Consider the following 24,238-nt stretch of genomic DNA (forward strand, 5'->3'; position numbering starts at 1 on the left):
TTCTGTTCATACTAAGTCAAACAAGTGGAACCAAAATGTCATAAATTTTAAAAATATTTAGTTTTGGCTGTGCCAGGTCTTTGTTGCTGAAGGGGCTTTCTCTAATTGCGTTGAGCAGGGGCTCCTCTCTAGTTGCAGTGTGCGGGCTTCTCATTGTGGTGGCTGCTCTTGTTGTGGAGCACAGGCTCCAGCAGACAGGCTCAATAGTTGTGGTTCACAGGCTTAGTTGCTCCATGGAATGTGGGATCTTCCAGGACCAGGGATCGAACACGTGTCCTATTGTCCATCGGCAGGCAGACTCGTCATCACTGGACCACCAGGTAAGCCCCACAAATACATCACTTATGTTCAGAGTAGTTTTCATAGAACGCCACTGGTTTGTGTGGATGCAAAGCTATTGACCTGTGGTTGTCTTCTCAGACAGAGCATAGTAAACATTAAGACCATGGGTCTATGGTGGTTGGTGGTGACCTACAGCACTCCTGTGCAGTGGGATTTAGTGACATAGAAGCTGAGGCTTAAAGAGAGGCACAGACAAGCAAGACAGAAAGTCATCCCCTGACCTCTGCTTACTTCCTACATGCCAATTCCTCCCTGGCTTTGGAAGCCTGAGACTAGAGCAGCTTCCCTGAAATACTGTCTCTTCTCTTTAGTTGCCTAGCTTTTCCAGGCTAGTGGCCTACACATGTCTGCCCACTGCCACCTCCCTAAGTGCCCCCGAACATTCATGAGAAAGTGAAGGAAGGACAAGCTACCCAAGCCCCTTGCCACCCTCCTTCTAGACTGTAGCACTGGTATGTGAGATGTCCCAAATTGCATGTGACTTCAACCCTTATAGATGCATTTGACTTATTTTATGGCTTAGTGTATAGTTTCTCCTGGAGAATGTTCTCAGTGTACTTGAGAGAAACTGTAGTCTGCTCTTGTTGGGTGAAATGTCTACAGATGCCTGTAAGGTCCTATTGTTTAAATCTTCTTATTTATCTTCCGCCTAGTTGTTCTATCCATTACTGAAAGTGTAGAACTGAAATCTCCAATAATTATTGTTGAATTGTCTATTTCTCCCTTTGGTTCTGTCAGTTTTTCTTCTTGTATTTTGAGACCCTGTTAGATGCATTGTGTTTAAAACGATTTTATCTTCCTGATGGATTAACCCTTTAATCATTATAAAATGTCATTCTTTATCTCTGATAACATTGTATTGTTGTAAAGTCTCCTGACTATTTTTTCTGGTGTTAGTATAGCTACTCCAGCTTCCTTACGGTTGCTATTTGCATAATTATGTCATGTTACCTGGCAAAAGGTACTCTGCAGATGTAATAAATTTGACCTCAAAGTGGGGAGACTATCCAGGTGGACTAACCTAATCACAGGAACCCTTTAAATCTGGGTCAAGAGGTCAGAAGACTAGGTAGGGAGTCAGAGAGAGTTCAAGCTGTCAGCGATTCAGTGAGTCTTTATGGGCTTCGAAGGTGGATGGAACCAGAGGCAAAGAAACACACTCCTCAGTACTACAGCTTCATAATTATTGCTACCCATATATCCTGACAACTTACAACTGCATTTATTGTGTGTGCTGTAAAGATGCAGGATTCCCACTATTTCTGACCATCCTTATCTTCTGCTTGCACATTACTATAGCTCTCTGAACTGGGGGACCAATTGACAGGTTTTGCTCAGTCTCTTCTCTCACACGTGTGTGGCTCTCTGACTCTGTTGCAGGCGGGGTGCTGAGCTCAGGCTCCTGGTGTTATTGGAAGCTCCTGATTGATCTAGACTCTGAGAGTCACTTATCTGGAAAGCCAGAGCACTGTCCTCGAGCTTCCTATCACAAGAGATCAGTACATTAGTATATTGCCCTTCCCCAACCCAAGGCCATCGTCTCTAACATCTTTACCACTTTTTGGTGTATACGACCCACCCCCGGGCTACTCCCCTTCTTAGAAAATCACTTATTCCATCCCTACAGCACTGGGGACACTACCAGGTGACCAGCCCGAGGGCCAGTTTGCAAATCAGGGTGAAACAATGATCTGAGGATGCTTTGTCTAGATCACCAGAGGTGTAGGTGAATATGCCAAGGAGGTTACTTCTAAAGGTTCCACACTGCAGAAACACAGCAGAGTTGACATCCCACCATGGAACACACAACCTGGAGGACCGGTTGTTACACCTCAGGCCAAACACTAATCCCTCCAGGATCACAACCTGATCCCCAAGGCTGCCAAGCTACTGTTTAGACAAACTCTTGAATATCTTTTATTCCAAAATCACTGCTCGGTTCTCCACCATTTCTTCAGTTGACAGCAGCATTGCTTCTGGTTGCTAGATCTCTGCACAGAACAGACTTACCTGTGCCATAACCAATATAGCAGAGACAGTAAAAAGGGTGACTCTTCTAATCTTGAATGCACAATAAAGATTCCCACACATGCTCTGCAGAGGCAGAAAATGAACTGTGGCAGAGTGAATAGCAAGCATACACCTTGGTCAGGAGTCAAAACTGGGTGTGTGTGCTCAGCTGGTAAATCCTGTCCGACTCTTTGCGACTCTGTGGACTGTAGCCCTCTAGCTCCTTTATCAATGGAATTTTCCAGGCAAGAATACTGGAGCAGATTGCCATTTTTTCCTTCTGGGGATCTTCCAGACTTTCATATCTCCTGCATTGGCAAGAGGATTCTTAACCTGCCAGGAGTAACCTACCTGGGAGGCGAGGTTCAAATGAAACCACACAGAGTGAATGACTCACACTGACCACAGTGAGTGACACTGCCACTGAGTCACCAATATTCTAAATTCAAGGTTGCTTGGAAAGCTCAGAACACTCCCAATAGGTCAGCTTCTGCAACCACCACATCTGACCTGGGGGACAGCACAGCTAAACTGAGAGCCCTTCAGGTTTGGGAACGTGGTCTGGAAAGAACCAAGTGGAAGAGAACTGCAACTAGGATACAATTCCTCCTTAGGCTACAAATTTCCAGCTGGGTTCTGGAGTCCAAAACAGTTCCTGTGCAAAGGTCTGCGTGCTCCAATGGCACCTCTGAGAACTGACTAAGAATTTCCCAAGACTAAGCTGGGTAACATTTCCTCCATCGAGTTTGCCTGGAGGGATCTTTAGTAGCTCTCATCCAGCTTCTGGAGAACTCAGTTGAATGAATTCAGAAGTCGGAAGTTCAGGCACATCAAAGGACTGCTGCTGGTCAGTTACTCCTCTGATTAGTGTGGTGCAGATGCTTTCAAGACCTTGATACTTGAAAAGGAAGCATCAGAGTGGTGCAAACCTTTGGAATTCTGTCTTCAAAATAAATGCGGCAGGAGGGGAGGACCCTGAGGTGAGATTTGGATTCCCAAACATCGCTAACGAGGATGGATGTGGAAAGGGGACAGCCTTAATGAAAAACACTTCCAAGGAAGGCCCCAGGGCTCCAAACGAAATTCCGAAATTCCAGATCTTTCCCCAGAAACCTGTGGCAAGGGTGCTTTCCCACCTTAGCTGATGCTCTGTTTGCAAACACACTTCTCTTTGACGCCAGTCTTTCATACCACACTTCCAACTTGTAAGAAAAGCTTATTCTTCAATTGTGCGCTTTGATGCACACAATCTTTTTCGTGTGTGATTTAGGCCCTCAACTCTCCTGATAAAGGCGTGGAGATAAATTCAACTCGCGACGGTCGCTCCATCAAGACTGTGGAGTTTGAGACCTTTAAGCTTGGTCCTGGTTTTGGGCCGTACTTAGCTCCATGGTCGAAAATCGACCTCTCCTGGACCTGTCCTAGAGGGCCGGGGGCGGGGTCAAGAGCTCCACACCTCGGGTGGCGCGAACGGAGACGCTTCCGGCGGCGGCTGCGGCTGCGTGGATTCAATTTGCCCAGAGCCCACGAGGCGCAGGTGCGCGGTGCGCGGGGCGACTCCGTGGTTCTCCGGCGCCCACTGCCTGCCTGGTTCTAACCCCGCGGGCAGTAACCGAAAAACGGTCTTGAAGAAAGAGAGGAGAGGTGGAAATACATTAAGAGAAAATAGAAATCCTCGGTGATTTCTTCATCTAAAGACACCCTGAAGATGAAGTCGGCGTCCGCAGGGGCTCAGTCCTCCCGGCGCTGGTGAAGGTGAGTGAGTAGACTTCCCAACAGCAGCTGGAGCCAAAGCAGACAACCTGGGCCCGGCAACCAGGGAGTAAGCAGCCCCTTTTCCTCCCCAGAATGGCAGCACTTGAACGTGTGTCTCTCCCTCGGCTTTTGAAGGATTCCCAGGACGCAACAAATAGGATTCTTTTCATTGCCCTTACTAAGGTCGGTAGTGGCTGGTGGCTAGATGGCGCAGCATCTTTTGTTTGCTGCTATGGCAGGCAACCTTTTTCATTCACATCTCTCTCCTCTCACTTCTGATCCTTCCTGTGACTGCAGCCACCGGGATCCCAAGGGCAAGAAAAACTGGGAAATGCTGGTTATGGGGGTCAGCCTGAAGCACACAGATCAGGGGAGAAGGGTAGAGAGGAAATCTGGAAGGGCAGAGAATATTTAGTCCAAATGCAATGTGAAAAAAAACATCCAAAAATGTGCACCTCCTAACGCACGGATCATATGCAAGGAGACGTGTTAAAAAATAATTTCCAGAAAAAGGTAAAATCATAACTTGCATAGTTATAACAAATGAACATGTGTTAAAGAATGTATTTGATTCCTAGGACAGAGGAATATAGGTGTTAAAAATCTGTTCGAAGATAGAGTCAAAGTAACATTTGAAGATAAAGTGAACGAAATTTTTGATGAGTGAAATTGAACTTTCAAAAATTCAATAAATTTCACCGCCGGTCGTGATACTTACTGCGTCTTACTAGACATACACACAATACTACATCACAAAGACAACTGGATTTGAAAGGAACCGGTTTCCCCTGGACTGCTAAATGTTCTGTTCTCCGCATTGAACGCCGTTATTTGAAAAAAGGTGCACAGGCTTCAGCCGACTGCCAGACAGATGCTGGGCAGGACAAAGGTCAGGCAGGCAGCGGAGCGCGCCTGGCCGCAACTCATAGAGGGTGGGAGAACAGGAGCAGGAGGCGGACGTCACTTCCCGTAGAGAGCGCCGGCCCGCCGGTTGGCCGGGCCGGACGCCGTGGGAGGAGGGAGGCGGGGACTAGGGCGGGGCGTGAGCTGGAGGGAAGCGCGGATTCCCGTTGACGTCACGGATGGGGCGTGTCGTATGTAGATATATGAGCGCAGGGGCTGCTGGTCCGTCTTCTGGTGCTTAAATACTATATGGTCTCCCGTGGCGTGGAGAGGACTTTTGCTTTGAAGTGCGTGTATCCGCTGTGTGGAAGGTCCAGGAAGGTTCGGGGATGCGGGGAGTGAAGTGAGCATGTGTAAACAGTGTAGGGCATATGAGGTTGAGGTGGGGCAGGCAAAATGTCATGTTATGTATTTGGAAACAAATATAATTGTAAAGGGGGTGATGTCATGCTGATATTAGTCGAATATACTCCCGACTTGTTGATGCTTATGCGATTTTCCCAAATGGAGAATTGAAATACTGGGTGAATATGCATCGCGTTTTCCTTTGGTTTATTTCATGCATACAAAAACAGACTTCATTGATGAATGTTAGCTTTCTATTTCATTTTTATGCAATAAGGTGATTTATCAGTTATCACACAGGTTTGCAGCAGAAGTTTTATGCTACTGAGAATGTTTTGTGTATGTAAGCTCCTGAGGTTGTAACTGTAATCAGATTTGCAGAGGAGCCAAGAGCCGTAATGTGACCAGTTTTTTCATCTGACGGTGAGAGACTGCACGTAAACCATTTTTCCTACTGGTTTTCTGTCCTTTAATCTAGGACGTTATTTCTTGAATCGTCAGCTGACTTGCTTTCACATATTACCAAGTTGCTTCGTCCTGGCCTAAACTGATTTAGTGGTGTCTGATTTTTTGCAACCCTATGAACCATAGCCTACGAGGCTGGTTTGTCCAAGAGATTTCTCAAGCAGGAATACTGGAGTGGGTTGTCATTTCTTTCTTCAGAGAATTTTTCTCACCCAGGGGTCAAGCTCGGATCTCTTTAAGTCTTCTGCACTGGTAAGTGGTATTTGTTTGTTTGTTTGTTTTTACCGCTAGTGAATTATTGGTAGTGTGTGCCTGCTCAGTCGTGTCCGACTCTTTGCAACTCCATGGACTGTAATCCACCAGACTCCTGTGTCCATAGGATTTTCCAGGCAAGAATTCTGGAGTGGGTTGCCATTTCCTTTCCCAATCATTTCTAAGGAATTCCCTAAGTACCACCCCACTTATCATTTGCACCCCAAGCAGCCTCTTCGTATTTCTAGATCCAGTTCTGTCTTCCCCTCACCTTTTCTCTCAGACTTTCTCTTACTACCTCCCTAGACAGAAAGCAGTAGTTCTCTTTCCTAAGCTTCCAGTGAGCACCTGACATGCTTCAGTAACCTGGCAAATTAGGAAGTTTCCTAAACATCCCTTCTCCTTAAATGGCAGTAAGAATTCTACAGGGCATTTTTTTTATTCAAATATAATCTTAGTTTTTTCCCTATCTGAAAATATTGATCTACAGTTTAGAAGAAAACCTCAGGTCCAGTGTGGCAGATGTGGCCTATTTTGCCAATCCCTTCACTCTCAGTTCTGATCCACAAAGTATTTGCAAGTAGAAACTATGGGGGCGATTCTTACTATTTTAAAAAATTAACTTCTTAAGATATAATTTGAAAATAATGACATTTTAAAAAATTAATTTAAGACATTAAAACTTGGAACGATTCTTATTACTTTAAAAAATTAATTTCTTAAGATATAATTTGAGAATAATGCATCCATTTCAAGTTTGATGACTTTTGACAAATCAATGTACCCAAGGAACCACTACCCTGTTCAAGAAAAAAGAACTTCCCCACTACTCCAAAATGTCCTCCTGTGCTCCTTTGCAGTCAATCTCCCTACCACTCCCTGTCCCAGGTGATCAGTGATCTAGTTCCTGTCACTATGGACCAGTTTTGTCAGTTCTCAAAATTCAGAGTATGTACTTGTTCATCACCCAGCATGACGCTTTTGAGAGCAATCCATATTATTGCCAAGTATCAGGAATTCATTTCATTTTATAGAAGAGTAATATTCCTTTGAATGACTGTATCACAATTATATCCATTCACCTCGTGATGGATATTTGAATGGTTTTCAACTGGGGGGTCTAGAGGGCTTCCCTTGTGGCTCAGACGGTAAAGAATCTGCCTGCAATGCAGGAGACCCAGGTTGAATCCCTGGGTCAGGAAGATCCCCTGGAGAAGGAAATGGTCTGGAGAATTCCAAGAGCAGAGGAGCCTGGCGAGCTACAGTCCATGGGGTTGCAGAGAGCTGGACACTGACCGAGTGACTAATGTGAACAAAGCTACATAAAAGCAACCCTTTTTTGTGGGCATATATTTTATAAATTTCATTTAAAATTTTTAATTCTTTAATATGAATTTATTTTGTGAAGGATATTACATTCACAAATACAAAAATTATTCAAATGTCCAAAAGGCTGAATTGTTTCCTATCAAGAGCATATTTAATATAAGCCACACAGTATGTCAGGTGTATTATTAGATTATTTCATTTAATCTGCACAACAACTTTATGAAGTACTTATTATTATTTTCATGTGAAAGTGAAAGTCACTCAGTCATGTCTGACTCTTTGCGACCCCATGGACCATACAGACCATGGAATTCTCCAGGCCAGAATACTGGAGTGTGTAGCCATTTCCTTCTCCAGGGGAATCTTCCCAACCACACTTGCAAAACTGGCATTGCCCAAGGTCAAACAGAAGGCGAATAGCAGCAAGTTCTGCCAATCCCACAGCCACACCTCATCAGATTGGGCTCCTAACCACAAACCCACCCTAATGTCATTGTAATAAACTCAGTGTGTCTGACAGACCTGGAAACCAATATCCAAGCAGGCCCTAGTCATGGTGTTATTTCTTGATTGGCTTTTTTTGGTCAAAAACTCATCTGTTGGGAGTGCAGAGCATAATAGCATGGACAGACTTCCTTGAGACTGAGGAAATCTCTTAGAAACTCGAAAAACCCGTTTTCTAATCAGTAAGGCACTGAGAGTTAACTTTGGTCTTGGTTTATATATTTCATATTTGACCAAGGAAACTTCCCACTGTTGGGGATGAGTAGGATGTACAACTTTTACTTTCAATGACCTAGATACTCCATCTGCATATTGTGCTTTTTAATTAGTTTTCTTTGGACCTACCCTTAAACATCATCCCACTCTCCACTCACACTCTCAGTACCCACTCGGATCTCAGAGGCTTCTGGGACTGAACAGATCTATGAATGCCATCCCCGAGGTAGTCAGGAAGGGATGACAGTCCTTCCCTCCATGCTCCTGGCTTTCCTATTTGGCCCCTGTAGTTCCAGGTCTTAATGTCTTAAGTTATGTTTAAATGTCTATTGTTGTTGTTAGCCTTTACAGGGTTCTTTTTTATTTTTTGCTAACTCTAAAATGTTTATTCTCTAAAAAGTTAGTTGCTTTTTATACAGTTGTACAAAATTCTTAATGTTTCTTTGGCAATGGAATATACTGGAATTTTCAGTCAGTTCAGTTCAGTCGCTCAGTCATGTCCGACTCTTTGTGATCCCATGAATCGCAGCACGCCAGGCCTCCCTGTCCATCACCAACTCCAAGAGTCCACCCAAACCCATGTCCATCGAGTCGGTGATGCCATCCAGCCATCTCATCCTCTGTCGTCCCCTTCTCCTTCTGCCCCCAATCCTTCCCAGCATTAGGGTCTTTTCCAATTGGAATTTTACAACTATATAAAAATGTTACCTTTACCTAAGAAAGAGTATTTACTATATGTACATAGTTGACTGACAAAATTCTCTACCATCCAGCACCCTATTTAATTAACAAAATAAGTTGCCTCAAAAGGGATATTATAGGATTTCTAAAAAAGAAAGAAAAAGAAAGATAGACTGACCTCCTTCCTGCCACACACACACACACAACCTTCTGTAGCTCAAAACACAGTATCATCACAGCCCTGCTGTTGTCGTTCAGTTGCTAAGTCATATCTGACTCTGCAACCCCATGGACTGCATCATGCCAGGCCTCCCTGTCCGTCACTATCTTCCAGAGTTTGCCCAGGCTCATGTCCATTGAATCAGCGATGCTATCAATCCATCGCATCCTCTGTTGATCTCTTCTCCTCTCCTCCTGCCTTCAATCTTTCCCAACATCAGGGTCTTTTCCAATGAGTCAGTTCTTCACATCAAGTAGCCAAAGTATTGGAGTTTCAGCATCATTCCTTCCAATGAGTATTCAGGATTGATTTCCTTTAGGATTGACTGATGTGATCTTACTGTCCAAGAGACTCTCAAGAGTCTTCGCCAGTACCACAATTTCAAAGCATCAATTCTTCAGCGCTCAGCCTTCTTTATGGCCCAACTCTTATATCTGTATATGACTACTGGAAAGACCATAGCCTTGACTACATGGACCTTTGATGGTAAGGTGATGTCTTTGCTTTTTAATACACTGTCTAGATTTGTCATAGCTTTCCTTCTAAGAAGCAAGCATCTTCTAATTTCATGCTGCAGTCACCATCCACAGTCATTTTGGAGCCTAAGAAGAGAAAATCTTTCTGCTTCCACCTTTTCCCTGTCTATTTCCCATAAAGTGATGGGACTGGATGCCATGATCTTAGTTTTTCTTGTTGATTTTTAAGCCCGATCTTTCACTCTCTTTCACCTTTATCAGGAGGCTTTTTAGTTCCTCTTCACTTTCTGCCATTAGAGTGGTATCATCTGCATATCTGAGGTTGTTGATATTTCTCCTGGCAGTCTTGATTCCCACTTGTAACTCATCCAGCCTGGCATTTTGCATGGTTTACTCTGCATATAAGTTAAATAAACAGGGTGACAATATACTGCCTTTGTATTCCTTTCCCAATTTCACAGTCCTGTTTGCAGGCAACGTGCAGCAACTGCCAAATACAATTTAGTGATAAGATAGATCCTTTCAGTGATGAAAAAATACTTTCAACTTCCACTGGAGTTCTATACATAAGAAATTACCTAACCTTCTGTTGGGAGAAGGCAATGGCACCCCACTCCAGTACTCTTGCCTGGAAATCCCATGGATGGAGGAGCCTGGTGGGCTGCAGTCCATGGGGTCATGAAGAGTCGGACACGACTGAGTGACTTCACTTTCACTTTTCACTTTCATGCATTGGAGAGGGAAATGGCAACCCACTCCAGTGTTCTTGCCTGGAGAATGCCAGGGACGGGGGAGCCTGGTGGGCTGCCATCTATGGGGTCGCATAGAGTCGGACATGACTGAAGAGACTTAGCAGCAGTAGCAGCAGCAACCTTCTGTTATACCAGATATATTTAATGCTCATGTTTTAAGATGAGCATTGTATTGTATTGTATCTTTGAAATTAAGCGGGAAAACAAACAACCTAGTGCTAATGATAGATAATACAGCAAATTCTCTTCATTCCTCTCAAAGATTGAAACCAATTCTTAGGACCAAGAAGAACTAGAAATCCATCTATTTCCAAAGACTTCTTTGTAGACTATGCAGCTAGTTCGTTGTCTTTCCTGTATTCAAAATCTGCAAGCTCCTTGCCTTCATGACCTCCTCTCAATCCACCGTGAAATCCTTGAGGAGTGGTGAAGGTACCACCTCGACCATTACTACAACTTCAGCCACCACAGAAACCTCTCTTTTATGATAAACAATTTGCTTGAAAGTTCAACTATTTCTTAATTTTTGCATTTTTGATTTTCTTGCATTAAATATGTGTACTATTAAGTGGAATATTTTAAAATAGAAATAGAATCTGTAAGAGCTCATTTTATAAAAGCATATGTAGATGCTTTTCTGTTGATATATGAAAACAACTCTATCAATATTTACCTACATTAACAAAAGTTATTTTTGAATTTAAGAGGTTTCAAAACTTTACATATTTGTTTTTTCTTCAGCATTTGAATTTTATATAATCAGCACATAAAAGTTTTGCAAAAAATGTAAATAACTTAAAAATAGATTTGAAGAAAATACATAAAGATGTTAATAGTAGTTAATTTCAGGAATTGGAACTATGGATGACTGCTTGTTTACTTCTTTATATGTAGTTAACATTTTTTAATTTAGAAAATGAATGACCTGGACGTGAAAGAAGAGAAGAGCTGTGAAAGAGGTATGGGGTAGGTGAGAGGAAGAGGTAAAGGGGAGAGAAAACCTAGTTCTGGCAGGAATTGTGTTGAAGTTGGAGAATTGGCAGGAACTGCTGTTGGAATGGGTTCACAGGTGGAGCTAGTGGTAAAGAACCTGCTTGTTAATGCAGGAGACATAAGACATGTGGGTTTGATTCCCAAATTGGGAGGATTCCCTGGAGGAGGGCATGGCAACCCACTCCAGTATTCTTGCCTGGAGAATCTCATGGACAGAGGAGCCTGGGGGGCTACAGTCCATAGGGTCACAAGAGCCAGACTCGACTGAAGCAACTTAGCACGCATGCATGCTGTTGGGATAAGAAAGATCTTTGGGAGGCAAGTGGGTCATGAGGATATTTAGTACAGTTTAATGGCTGTTACATGACTCCTCCTTGTTTTACCAAAAGAAATATTCAGGCTTAAATTTCTGTCAAGCATTTTTACCGCTTGTGTTTCTCTTTGATTGGCAGCGTATCTTGTGGACCCAAGTGGGCTTCAGATCAAATTCCTCCTTTCAGATGCTACGCACTGACTGAGCAATTGAACAAGTTCGATAAGCTTTCCATGTCTCAGTTTTCTCATATATGAAACGAGGATGGTGATATGATAGAAGCCTGTTGAAAGGATTAAATAAGTGCACCCATGTAAAACTTGTAGACCATGCCTGGGCACATGGCACTTTGCATGTCATCATTGAGTGTAAGCTTTTACATTTTGGCACAACACTGCATAAAGTCTGGGTGTGGTTTTATTTAAGTTACTGATGGCTTGCAGTGTCTGTGGAGCCTCCAAGAGAGAGTAAAGCAATCCTGTTTGATCAGTAGTAATCGCCTGGACTGGAAGGATCTGAGTTTATCAGCTGATCTGATCAGCTCAACAAAACAGCAATAATGGTCCAACTCCTTGCTTCAAGAATGCTGAACTTAAAAAAAAATCATGGTTTTACACTGGAAAATATTCCCCTACACATGACACGAGACCCAGAATTTTTAAAAAGTGATACATATGACTACATACAAATTTAAATTCAAAATACAAGCAATGAACTTTAGAAAATATATATGTAGTACAAAGATACACATGCCCCAAAACAGTAGTCTCTTGATCCCTTCTCATGTTCCTTTTTTCCAGGGATAACCCCTTTCACTGCATGTTTGGCTATATATCTCCTTATCTCTAAATAAATATTGACCTTGCGATTTTCCAGTTTCCCACCCCAGACGCTGCAGACTGGCCTGCAAAGGGGAAAGTGGAGTGTGTGTGTTTCCTGCTCGCCAGTCATCTACAAGGCAACAGCTAAGACTTCCACTCACCTGCAGACCCACACAGCCCACCTCACTGCTCCACACAGAACCGCAAAGGGAACTTTGCCAGAACAAATGCCACTCCAGCAGCTTTGCGATTTGGGGTGAATCGGGTCCTGGGACACTTCAGTAAAGGGTGGGAACACCAGAGTGAGACGCTGTGGTCACCCCAACCCAGAGACCACCCACTCCTCTCCCTTCCAATCCCTTTCTCCCTTCTGGCTCATCCTGTGTTCCCTCCTGATCTTTGCCTTCCTCGGATCTTTTCGCCAGCCTCACACCTTTGTTTCTTGTCCTACAATGACAGCTGCGTCATTGAGTCCTTTGTAACCACTGAAAGTTCCAAATTATAAGTATCAGAGTGATGCTTCTTAGCACCTCGAAGGGAAAACTTTAACTAGCTATTCAGGTCCATCACGGGCCTCATCAGTGTTTTTCTCCCGAGCAGTAGAGGACACAAGTGTTTCCATTCGCTCACGTCGTGAGAAATCATCTCAGTGGAGTAGAGTCTCGGCAGAACGAAGGGAACCCAGCCCCCCGCTTCGGACTCCCAACGGCTCATCTCCCCTTCGTCCACGGAGCAGCCTGGCCGGGCGGCCCTGGGTCAGGGACCTGGGTCTCCTCAGACGCCGGAATATGCTACCCGCGCTCCTCTTTCGGTCTGAGCTTGGGACCAAAGCACAGGATTCCATGAGTGAAGGTTCGAATCTTGACTGAACAGCGGCTTTGCATGTCCAACGGAGACTTAAGAGTGAGAAACTCTGAATAAAATCATAATAAACTGAGACTGGGCAAATAAAAATTCGGAAGAGTAGAGAACTTGAATAAAACGCAGTTCTTCCCATTCAGGTCTGGAACTCTCCACCCGAAAGCTGTCGGGATTCCCGGCTGATTAGCAACATCGCAGGCCCTCCATGTCACCATTTACTCACAGGGACATTGTTTCTAATTAATCAGAAAGGTCTCACGAGATTTGAACTCGGATCGCTGGATCCAGGGTCCTCACCATTACACCATGGAACCTCTTTGGCAGCTCCCTTCTCTCCCCTGCCAGGGAAAGGGCATCTGCTTCTTCAGCTTCCATATGCCCCATTCCTACTCCCAAAACTTGAACACAGTTGACACTCATCCCTTTGCTTTCTTTCTGCTCCTCTCCTCTGATAGGCTCAGTTCACTCTCACCTCAGAAAATGAGGTAAAATCCACTTTGGGTTTTGTGCCAGGGAAGAGCCCCCTAGCTCTCCATCATCAACCACATATTCTGCCCTGGTTAAGCAGAATGTCCCATCTTGAGGTAAAACTTCTGCAAATAAGAGTGTTATTTGCCTTTTCCTTGCTTTCACTTTTTCTCATTGCTTCAAGAGGGCAGATGGTTGTCAGGGCAGGAGGTGGGATTTCCTGGGTCCCTTAGTTTTCCCATAGTACAGATTACCCTCCAAAACCGCTGCCAGCACCTCTTATCTGTAACATGTAAAGTGTGTCAGCAGTGGAGTGGCAATGGAGGCGGGAGAACTCTCCTTTTCTTCATACATTTCTGATATGGGAGGGGTAAAGTTTTCTCACAGCAAGTGTATATTTGTTAGATTTGCAATATAAGTAAAAATAACCATTTACATCAAACACTCAGACAAACTAGCTATACTCACCTAGAAGTGAAGGGAACTTCACTCAGTCTTGTTTGACTTTGTGACCCCATGGACTGGAGCATGCCAGGTTCCAAGAGATTCTCTAGGCAAGAATACTGGAGTGGGTGGCCATTCCCTTCTCCAGGGGATCTTCCCAACCCAGGGATTTAACCTGGGTCTCTTGCATTGCAGGCAGATTCTTTACCCGCTGAGCCACTAGGGAAGACCCAAACTCACCTGGGGTGACTCAAAATCAACCACATGTCGAGGAGAACATGAGGCACAGCTCTGACACTTAGGCAGTCACAGACTCTTTGGTCAGGTCGGTCAAGTCAGTTTCTCTCCCATTAACATATCAAACCCAGAAATTGCAGTTTAAAAAAAGGCATACAAATATCAAGGTACCCAAGAGCACTGATTGTTGAATCATAGAGGATGCACATCCAAGTTGTCTTACAGTACAGACAGTACTTATGTACCCAAAATACCACCACGTTAAATATTTGCATGTATAATAGGTATAAATCCTATCAGGGCTCAGACTAATAATCTTTAGTTCTTCATTGTATCCTAAAACTGTTTCCTCCCTAATCCAATACACAGAACAGAAAAAAATAGCACTAGTTTTTGGCCAGCCAAAAAACACAGAAAGATGGCTAGTGTTGCCTGGAGATGTATTTTGTTCCAAAAGACTGGACGGAGAGGTTGACTCGAGGAGGAAGGAGGCAAAGGGGAAGCTCTTATTATAAGGAGGAAGTTCACAGCTCCAGAGTGAAAAGATGAAACTTCTTTTTGAAAATCAAGATGTTGAGTGGTAATAAACAAGACAAAGTACTCCTCCAGGAAAATTGAAGAAAGGTCAAGGTTTATGGGTACAGGACCTGAAATGGACTCTGACTCATAAAGGAAGAAAAGAAATCCATAGAAAGTATGTTGAGAGATCGCAGAATGGCCAGGAAACCTGGAGAACAGGGCTCTCACAAGGGCAAAGAAAGAATCAGGTGAGGTTAGAACTGGGATGGGTGGAGATGTGTGTTCTTCCCTTTTCCTCCAGCCTGCCCATCGGTCCTGATCTGCAAGCAGAGAACTGGCAATGAAAGGTGGTCCAGCTGTATCGGAGCAAACTGCAAGAGCAATCACAGGAGCCTTTGTCTTGATTCCATTTACAGAACTTTCTGGAAGTATCAAGTTAATTTAAGGTGAAATATATAAGGATAGAGTTTGTCAGATTCTAAGAATAGTGACAACAATATGATTTCACAGCTGATAACATGATTCATCCAGTAGTTTCTAAACCCAGGCACATCTGACAACAAATGCTTACATTCCTCCCATTTTAAAGCAGAAAGAAGGGAGGCACAAGAAATTTTCTTTATTTGTCTAAGGCCACATAAGGACAGAACTATTTTTACAACCCAGAATTTGTGCACAGGTAGTCGGGTCTCTCTTCTCGGAAGTGGGTGTATCAAGATTTCTCAGTTGTAGGGATGGGAAGAAGACCAAGAAGAGGAGAGAAGGCAAGAGAGGGAGGGGGGAAGGGTAGAAGCACAAATTCTTTTATTCTCTCCTTCCTCCCCTCTCCTTAGGCCTCCTTGATTCTTGCCTGCACCAGCCCTCTCCCTCCTTCCCCACTCTGCTACCTGGAGTGGAGCAATGTTCAGCTCTAAGGATTCCTGCCCAAGTCTCCTGGGAGGTTTCAATGCCTTCCTCCCAAACCAGCCTTCCCAGCTTGGTTTTGACCCTTTCCCGCTCCCAGGCGGACCTCACAGAACGCAGCCTACACAGGCTGGGATGCAGGAGCTCCATCCAGCTAGCGCTGCAGATTCCAAAACTGGGATAAAGGCTTTTTAAAAAGAACCATCCACTTCGAAAACTTGTCTGTATTTCCCTTCTCAACGGTCTTCATGGGACGAAGGGCTAAAGAAGACAATGTATTCATCCTAGAGCATCCCAGTGAGTGCCCGACTCTGTCGCTGGCGTGCAGACACAGAGCGACCATTCCCACGACCTCTGTGCTTAGTCGCTAAGTCCTGTCCGACTCTTTGTCACCCCATGGACTTAGCCCGCCAGGCTCCTTGTCCATGGGGATTCTCTAGGCAAGAATACTGGAGTAGGTTGCATGCCCTCCTCCAGGGGATAGTCCCAAACCAGGGTTTGAACCCGGGTGTCCTGCATTGCAGGTGGATTCTTACCGTCTGAGCCCCAGGGAAGCCCACTCTGGTGGAAATCGCCTGGTGGACACAGGAAACCTAACACAGCCCCGGAGGCCTATGCCAGGGTGGGCAAACTCTGATTCGTTGGGTGTAGGCGAGGACGTGGGAAGAGCCATCATGGGAGCCCACCGTGTGTTCAGCTGTCCTTGGATCTATTTCGGTTCAAGCCCGCAGGATTGGAGCCCTGGCTCCTGGTATCTCTGGGGGCTCTGGCATCTGTGGTCGGTAGAGGGCATGGAAGTGGCACAGTTTCCCTGGGGGCAGGGGTCTTATCCTAGAAAGAAGTGTCAACTCCACAGACTCCAGGAAAGGCCGGTACTGCTGTCTTCCTAGCGCAATCGACTAGCGCGTTTGGCTGTTAACCGTAAAGGTTGATGGTTCGAGCCCACCCAGGGACGGTGGGGTGGCATTTTAGAGACCACCAAAGAGCCTCCCTTTTGCCAGTAGAACACCAGAAAGTCCAGCGGCGAGCCGGAACGCAGAGAAAGAGCACAGGAGTCAGGTACAAAGGAGCAGCGGAGAGGGCGGGTCCCGGGGGATTGGAAGCATCGATCATTCCTGAGAGCCCAGAGTGCTGACCGCATGCGCCATGACAAGGGCCACCGCGGCGCGGGACCGCAGAGCGGGAGGGGCGGCGTCCACACTGCTCGGCCACGGAATCTCCTGGCCTCGGACGCATCCACCGTCCCCGCCTCCTGCGGCTTCCGGGAGCTCGGCAATAGGCTGGGGCGACCCCTGAGCTCGGGTGCGGAGTTAAGGGTCTGAGGACTCTGCGTTGGATGCGGGACCCCGAATGCAGCCTGTGGGGGCCCGAGGGTCCTCACTTGAGGGGAGATGAGGAGCCCTAAAGCAGGGCTTCAAGGTTCCTGTTTGAATGTTACCATTTGGTGGTCTGGATGCTGGTGGCAGCATTCGGTATTTCATGGATACAGTGTTAAGTAACGGAGGTGGGCCGGTTTCCGTAGTGTAGTGGTTATCACGTTCGCCTTACACGCGAAAGGTCCCCGGTTCGAAACCGGGCGGAAACAGGTTGCCCTCCCCCCACCTCCCCCAACCCCACCGCCCCACCGCCCCACCGCATTTGCATCGGCAAAGGCGAAAGGCAAGGGGTGAGGCAGCAGACTCAGCTGTAGGCCGCTGAGGTATTTCCTTTTCTGCTTTCTGACGATTCATCTAACACTCATCTTTCTCCTGAGGAAGCGAAATAACCTTTTTCTTCACAGTTCCTTGGTGGTCTAGTGGCAAGGATTCGATGCTCTCAGCGCTGCGGCCCCTAGTTTGATTCCTGGTCAGGGAAAACTTGCTTTCTTCCAGCGTCTGCACTTACACAAGTCACTCTCTTCCTGCCCGGATCGGAACAGTATTTTGCTTAAAGGTCCAGTGGGGAACATTTCTGCACAGAGTTTCTAAATGCCACTGAGTCCGGGCCTCAGGGTCCTGGACCTCAGGCTGGCTGTTGGAGCTGAGATGCCGTGAATAGCCTGTGCTGGCCAGCTCTGGCCTCCACTCTTTTCTCCTGGCATGGTAAACCCAGAGTCTTACTTACAGTTTCCATTCAAAGAGAATGTGGGGCTTCAGTTCCAAAAATTCATTCAAAACCAAAACCAAAAGCTTTTGAAAGATACCAAAAGTTTGCAAGATGGTATATTCTGTACCTACGTGGGCAGTTAACATCATATTCTTTCTTTATGTAAGAGTTATGACATCACTTGATAATAACATGCCAACATCTCAGGATCGTTCCTTTACTTTGGAGTCCCTCTCAAAGCTATCTTCTGTGCGACCTGTCTTCCAAGGACAGGAACAGCTTGGCGGTCCAGAAGAGGGCCCTCTTGCCCCTCAGGAACCTGGAATCTGGTCTCTCTTGGATGTAGAGAGGGTATGTGTGTTAGTCGTTCAGTCGTGTCAGACTTTTTGAGATCCCTTTGGACTGTAGCCCACCATGCTCCTCTGTCCATGGGATTCTCCAGGCAAGACTACTGGAGTGGGTTGTCATTTCCTTCTCCAGGGGATCTTCCCAACCCAGGTCTCCTGTATTGCAGGCAAATTCTTTACCATCTGAGCCACCAGGGAAGCCCCAAACAAAAACGACCGCAATGCATTCACTAGGAATCAAACTGGGTCTCCCGGGTGATAGGCGAGAATTCTACCACTGAACCACCAATGCTCCTACTGAGAGGCTTTTTAAGAGAATAACTTAGATGGTGTTTTATTCACCTCTTTTCCAAGTGCAGGCAGGCCTGTCATGCCCTGTGCTTGTAGGATAGTCTAGGCTTTGATCCTCTGCCCTCTGCAGCACTGGCTGCCCTCTGGCCTCTTACAGGTTGCTTTGGTGGGCAGTCAGTGGTGTTTTGATCAGTCTGATTGGTGGAACCACCTTATCCTCACCCCCACTGGCTCAGTCATGTCCTACTCTGTTCAACCCCATGAACTGTAGCCAGTCAGGCTCCTCTCTGTATGGGATTTCCCCGCTACTTTGCTGGAAATCCATTGTGCCAGGAGCCAGTGTGAGGAACTCCACCTGTGGCAAAGGTCATGAGGAAGGAGGCTTGGCATACGCAAAGGCGGGATGGAACCTCAGGAGTCCCCCTGGAAATTCTCGAGCATCTACCCCCAAAACCAGAGTCTGCCTACTTTACTGCTTTGTGCTCTCACCGACACCGCTGACTTTATGGGGGCTGTCCCCCACCACCATCTCTCTCCTGAATAGGTTCTTCAGGCCACATGTGATTGTTCAGAGCCTCCCAACCATGAGAGGCATGAGATGTTCTAAACTGTCTGAATACAGATTCCTTTGAGCAGTTAAAAGATTGATTAGAAATTGTATTGGTGAAGGGTTTTTCACTTTTTGGGCCAATGTTTGCTGCTAAGTTTCCATATCCCTTACCTACTGTGTCCCTGGCAGTGCGTTGATTAATATAATTGGTGTAAGTAGTAGTGTTAATGTTTGTAACCTTGGACCCTTGAGTTAATTCTTTTTCTTGTTATAGTCCACCACACCTTTGCCCTATAGGAATGCAACTATCTAATGCTTTTGGAGGGTGGCGCCTGACTAACCACCTTTAGAGAAAAATAAGTTTTCTGAAGAAAGGGTCTTAAAATGTTAACAGGCCTCTGGGCCAGAAGATGATGCAAATCACCTAAACTTTTGCATATGATAAGTTTGCAGGAAGAAAGCCTAGATTACTGCATAACTCTACCCCTTCCCCCATTATCCTCTATGCATAACTTAAGGTATAAAAACTACTTTGGAAAATAAAGTGCAGGCCTTGTTCACCGAAACTTGGTCTCCTCATGTCATTCTTTCTCTCACCTTTTGGCTGAATTATTCAGCCTCTTTGCTCCACTGAATTTCCTCACTGAGCTATCCTTATTTAACCACTCTTTATATCCTTAATTAACGTTTATTTAAGCAATTGTTTCCTGATCCTCGCCGACACTGTCCCCGCTTTGAATTCCCTGTATCCACCGGGGCTGGACCCCGGCACCATCGGGTCCATGCAACTGCCCCCTTCTCTCTTGCCTGGCTCCCTGTGTCCTGCAGGGATCATAAAGTGTTCTGTCAGGACACAGAGGTGAAAAGTCCTTCTCTGTGGCTGGTGGAATAGAGAACCAGATGGGAAACGCGTCCAAGGGAGGGGGAGTATCCTCAAGAGCTTTCCAGGACTGTTGAGTGGGTGCTGTCAGGTGGGTCTAAGCCCCAGGATAATAATGCCTAGTCTTGTGTTGTTCTGGCCTTGACCCAGTCCCAGGTCCAGTCTGAATTCAAGCACAGAGGCATCCAGCTTTACCACACATAGTCCACTCTCCCTCTCTCCAAAGTGGGGTAGTGAATCACCTTTTCTATCTCAGTGAATAGAACACATGTGGGTTGTTGGTTTTTTTTTTTTCCCCTTGAACTTTCTGTTTTCCTGAAATGTAACTCAGGAATATAAAAAAACATATAGATTTAGATAAATTAGTGCTCTCCATGCTACATATAAGAAAAAATTTCAAATTGATAGTAAGGATGAATCTTGAATACTTTTAACACTCTGCTGCTACTGCTGCTAAGTCGCTTCAGTCGTGTCCGACTCTGTGCGACCCCATAGATGGTAGCCCACCAGGCTCCCCCGTCCCTGGGATTCTCCAGGCAAGAACACTGGAGTGGGTTGCCATTTCCTTCTCCAACGCATGAAAGTGAGAAGTGAAAGTGAAGTCGCTCAGTCGTGTCTGACTCTTAGCAACCCCATGGACTGCAGCCCACCAGGCTCCTCCATCCATGGGATTCTCCAGGCAAGAGTACTGGAGTGGGGTGCCATTGCCTTCTCCTTTTAACACTCTAGATAATTCTAATAATAGATGTATAATTGTATAGAAAATATTTGTCCTGTCATACTCTCAGAGATGACTCCTGGTATGCCTTACCCAGCTTTAATAATTTTGGTCTAAAAACTACTTCATGTTGACTTTCAGATTTTCTAAAAATGTGGAAAATATTGGTGCCATATTATTATAGATTGCAGAAGTCTTGCATTTATTTTCTATTCAAAATCCTAATGAAAGTGAACTGCCTAAATTTCCTGTATTGCTTTGATTCCCATAAAGTGAAAGTGAAAGTGAAGTCACTCAGTCCTGTCCAACTCTTTGCGACCTCATGGGCAGTAGCCTGCACCAGGCTCCTCCGTCCATGGGATTTTCTAGGCAAGAGTACTGGAGTGGGTTGCCGTTTCCTTCTCCAGGGAATCTTCCCGACTCAGGGATCGAACCCAGGTTTCCTGCATTGTAGACAGACGCTTTACCATCTGAGCCACCAGGAAAGTCCTGATTCCCATAAGCAAACTCTAACTCCAAAAAAATATTTCCATTTATAATATTCAAATTTATGTGTCACAGAAAATTAAATATACCATATAACATTTTTTCAATGAAGATTAATAAGTATTTTAATTATAGAAATCATAGTTACTTATATTCACCTTTCAACGTGGGGGTAAATGTTTTTAGGTATCATCTAATATGTGAATATCAAACATGGCAGCTCATCCCTGGCACCCATTTACTCACAGGGACAACCGTACAGTTACAAGACGGGCAGTGCGAAGCCCCCTCGCAGGGCAGGACTCCGTGAGCTCAGCCTCTGCCTTTCGCTCCGGAGACCCAGGGGACACGACGAGAGGGAGACACTGGCTGGGCCGCTGCGCCCCTGGCCGGGGCTTGGAGGGCAGAGGAGGGGCTGGGCTCTGATGGCCAGCGATGGGCAGAGCCGCCCGGGTCCAGCGAGGACGCCCCGGGTCGGTCCCACACCTGTCCGCCGTGTCCGTGTGAACCACGCCACTAAGGGTTGCGGGAGCCGGAAGGCGGGTCCTATTAGGGGAATAGGGTTCTCTATTAGAAAAAGTGTTCTTCTAACTAGGGTTCCCTATTAGAAAAAGTGTTCTACCTAGGCAGAAAGGTCCCACCGAGATTTGAACTCGGATCACTGGATTCAGAGTCCAGAGTGCTCACCATTACACCATGGAACCCCCTGGGGAGCCACCTGGTCTCCATCTCCACAGAACGATATCCGCTTTTTTAGCCTCCATATGTCCCACCCATAACCTCAGGGCAGTTCTCCTAAGGCCCTGAGGAGACTCCAATACGGTTGACTCCTGTGGGTGCTCATCCTTCTTGCTTTCTCTCTGCTCCTCTCCTTTGATCGACTCAGCTCACTCTCACCTCAGAAAATGAGGTGAAATCCACCTTGGATTTTGTGCCAGGGAAGACCCCCTTAGCTCTCTATCACCAACTGCATAGTCTGCCTAGGTTAACCAGAGTGTCCCATCCTGAGGTAAAATTTCTACAAATAAGAGTGTTATTTTCCTTTTCTTTGCCTTCACCCTTTTCCCATAGCCCAGAGAGGGCAGACATTGTCAGGCAGGGCAGGAGGCGGGGTTTCCTGGGTCCCTTAGTTTTCTCACGTTGCTGATCACACTCCTAAGCAGCCACCACCTCTTATGTGTAACATATAAAGTGTGTCAGTGGTGGAGTGGGAATGGAGGCAGAAGAACTCTTCTTTTATTCTTCATATATTTCTGATTTGGAGAGGGATAAGTTATTCTCATTGAGTTAGACAATGAAACTAAGCCATGCCCGTGGGGCAACCCAAGACGGGCGGGTCATGGTGGAGAGATTTGACAGAATGTGGTCCACTGGAGAAGGGAATGGCAAACCACTTCAGCATTCTTGCCTTGAGAACCCCATGAACAGTATGAAAAGGCAAAATGATAGGATACTGAAAGAGAAACTCCCCAGGTCAGTAGCTGCCCAATATGCTACTGGAGATCAGTGGAGAAATAACTCCAGAAAGAATGAAGGGATGGAGCCAAAGCAAAAACAATACCCAGCTGTGGATGTGACTGGTGATAGAAGCAAGGTCCGATGCTGTAAAGAGCAATATTGCATAGGAACCTGGAATGTCAGGTCCATGAATCAAGGCAAATTGGAAGTGGTCAAACAAGAGATGGCAAGAGTGAATGTTGACATTCTAGGAATCAGCGAACTGAAATGGACTGGAATGGGTGAATTTAACTCAGATGACCATTATATCTACTACTGCGGGCAGGAATCCCTCAGAAGAAATGGAGTGGCCATCATGGTCAACAAAAGAGCCCGAAATGCAGTACTTGGATGCAATCTCAAAAACAACAGAATAATCTCTGTTCGTTTCCAAGGCAAACCATTCAATATCACAGTAATCCAAGTCTATGCCCCAACCAGTAATGCTGAAGAAGCTGAAGTTGAACGGTTCAAATGAAGACCTACAAGACCTTTTACAACTAACACCCAAAAAAGATGTCCTTTTCATTATAGGGGACTGGAATGCAAAAGTAGGAAGTCAAGAAACACCTGGAGTAACAGGCAAATTTGGCCTTGAAATACAGAATGAAGCAGGGCAAAGACTAATAGAGTTTTGCCAAGAAAATGCACTGGTCATAACAAACACCCAACAACACAAGAGAAGACTCTATACATGGACATCACCAGATGGTCAACACCGAAATCAGATGGATTATATTCTTTGAAGCCAAAGATGAAGAAGCTCTATACAGTCAGCAAAAACAAGACCAGGAGCTGACTGTGGCTCAGACCATGAACTCCTTATTGCCAAATTCAGACTTAAATTGAAGAAAGTAGGGAAAACCACTAGACCATTCAGGTATGACCTAAATCAAATCCCTTATGATTATACAGTGGAAGTGAGAAATAGATTTAAGGGCCTAGATCTGATAGATAGAGTGCCTGATGAACTATGGAATGAGGTTCGTGACATTGTACAGAAGACAGGGATCAAGACCATTCCCATAGAAAAGAAATGCAAAAAAGCAAAATGGCTATCTGGGGAGGCTTTACAAATAGTTGTGAAAAGAGAAACGAAAAGCAACGGAGAAAAGGAAAGATATAAACATCTGAATGCAGAGTTCCAAAGAATAGCAAGAAGAGATAAGAAAGCCTTCTTCAGCGATCAGTGCAAAGAAATAGAGGAAAACAAGAGAATGGGAAAGACTAGGGATCTCTTCAAGAAAATCAGAGATACCAAAGGAACATTTCATGCAAAGATGAGCTTGATAAAGGACAGAAATGGTATGGACCTAACAGAAGCAGAAGATATTAAGAAGAGGTGGCAAGAATACACAGAAGAAATGTACAAAAAAGAGCTTCACGACCCAGATAATCACGATGGTGTGATCACTGATCTAGAGCCAGACATCCTGGAATGTGAAGTCAAGTGGGCCTTAGAAAGCATCACTACGAACAAAGCTAGTGGAGGTGATGGAATTCCAATTGAGCTATTCCAAATCCTGAAAGATGATGCTGTGAAAGTGCTGCATTCAATATGCCAGCAAATTTGGA

At 45.4% G+C, this 24,238-nt stretch overlaps 1 protein-coding gene, 1 long non-coding RNA gene and 2 other non-coding genes across 5 annotated transcripts in view; 2 read left to right on the forward strand and 2 right to left on the reverse strand.

The window, feature by feature from the left end:
* The window catches only part of LOC139182132 (NBPF family member NBPF6-like protein), a 19,941-nt gene extending 15,001 nt beyond the window's left edge, over positions 1 to 4,940 (reverse strand). For both annotated transcript variants that reach the window (XM_070785777.1, XM_070785776.1), the window contains exon 1: positions 4,826 to 4,940. In XM_070785777.1, the coding sequence (XP_070641878.1) occupies positions 4,826 to 4,842 (17 nt within the window). In that variant the 5' untranslated portion in view covers positions 4,843 to 4,940. The remainder of the gene's footprint in view (positions 1 to 4,825) is intronic.
* Positions 3,890 to 13,314, forward strand: LOC139182133 (uncharacterized). Its single transcript, XR_011565695.1, has 4 exons — positions 3,890 to 4,107; positions 4,200 to 6,072; positions 11,164 to 11,209; positions 11,696 to 13,314. It is a non-coding gene; the product is annotated as an uncharacterized lncRNA (long non-coding RNA).
* A 4,007-nt stretch (positions 13,315 to 17,321) lies between these two features.
* On the forward strand, positions 17,322 to 17,394 carry TRNAV-UAC (transfer RNA valine (anticodon UAC)). The gene has a single exon. It is a non-coding gene; the product is annotated as a tRNA-Val (tRNA).
* A 4,404-nt stretch (positions 17,395 to 21,798) lies between these two features.
* On the reverse strand, positions 21,799 to 21,870 carry TRNAQ-CUG (transfer RNA glutamine (anticodon CUG)). The gene has a single exon. It is a non-coding gene; the product is annotated as a tRNA-Gln (tRNA).
* Positions 21,871 to 24,238: the final 2,368 nt, after the last annotated feature.

Source organism: Bos indicus, chromosome 3 (genome assembly GCF_029378745.1).
Source record: "Bos indicus isolate NIAB-ARS_2022 breed Sahiwal x Tharparkar chromosome 3, NIAB-ARS_B.indTharparkar_mat_pri_1.0, whole genome shotgun sequence".
Taxonomy (NCBI): domain Eukaryota; kingdom Metazoa; phylum Chordata; class Mammalia; order Artiodactyla; family Bovidae; genus Bos; species Bos indicus.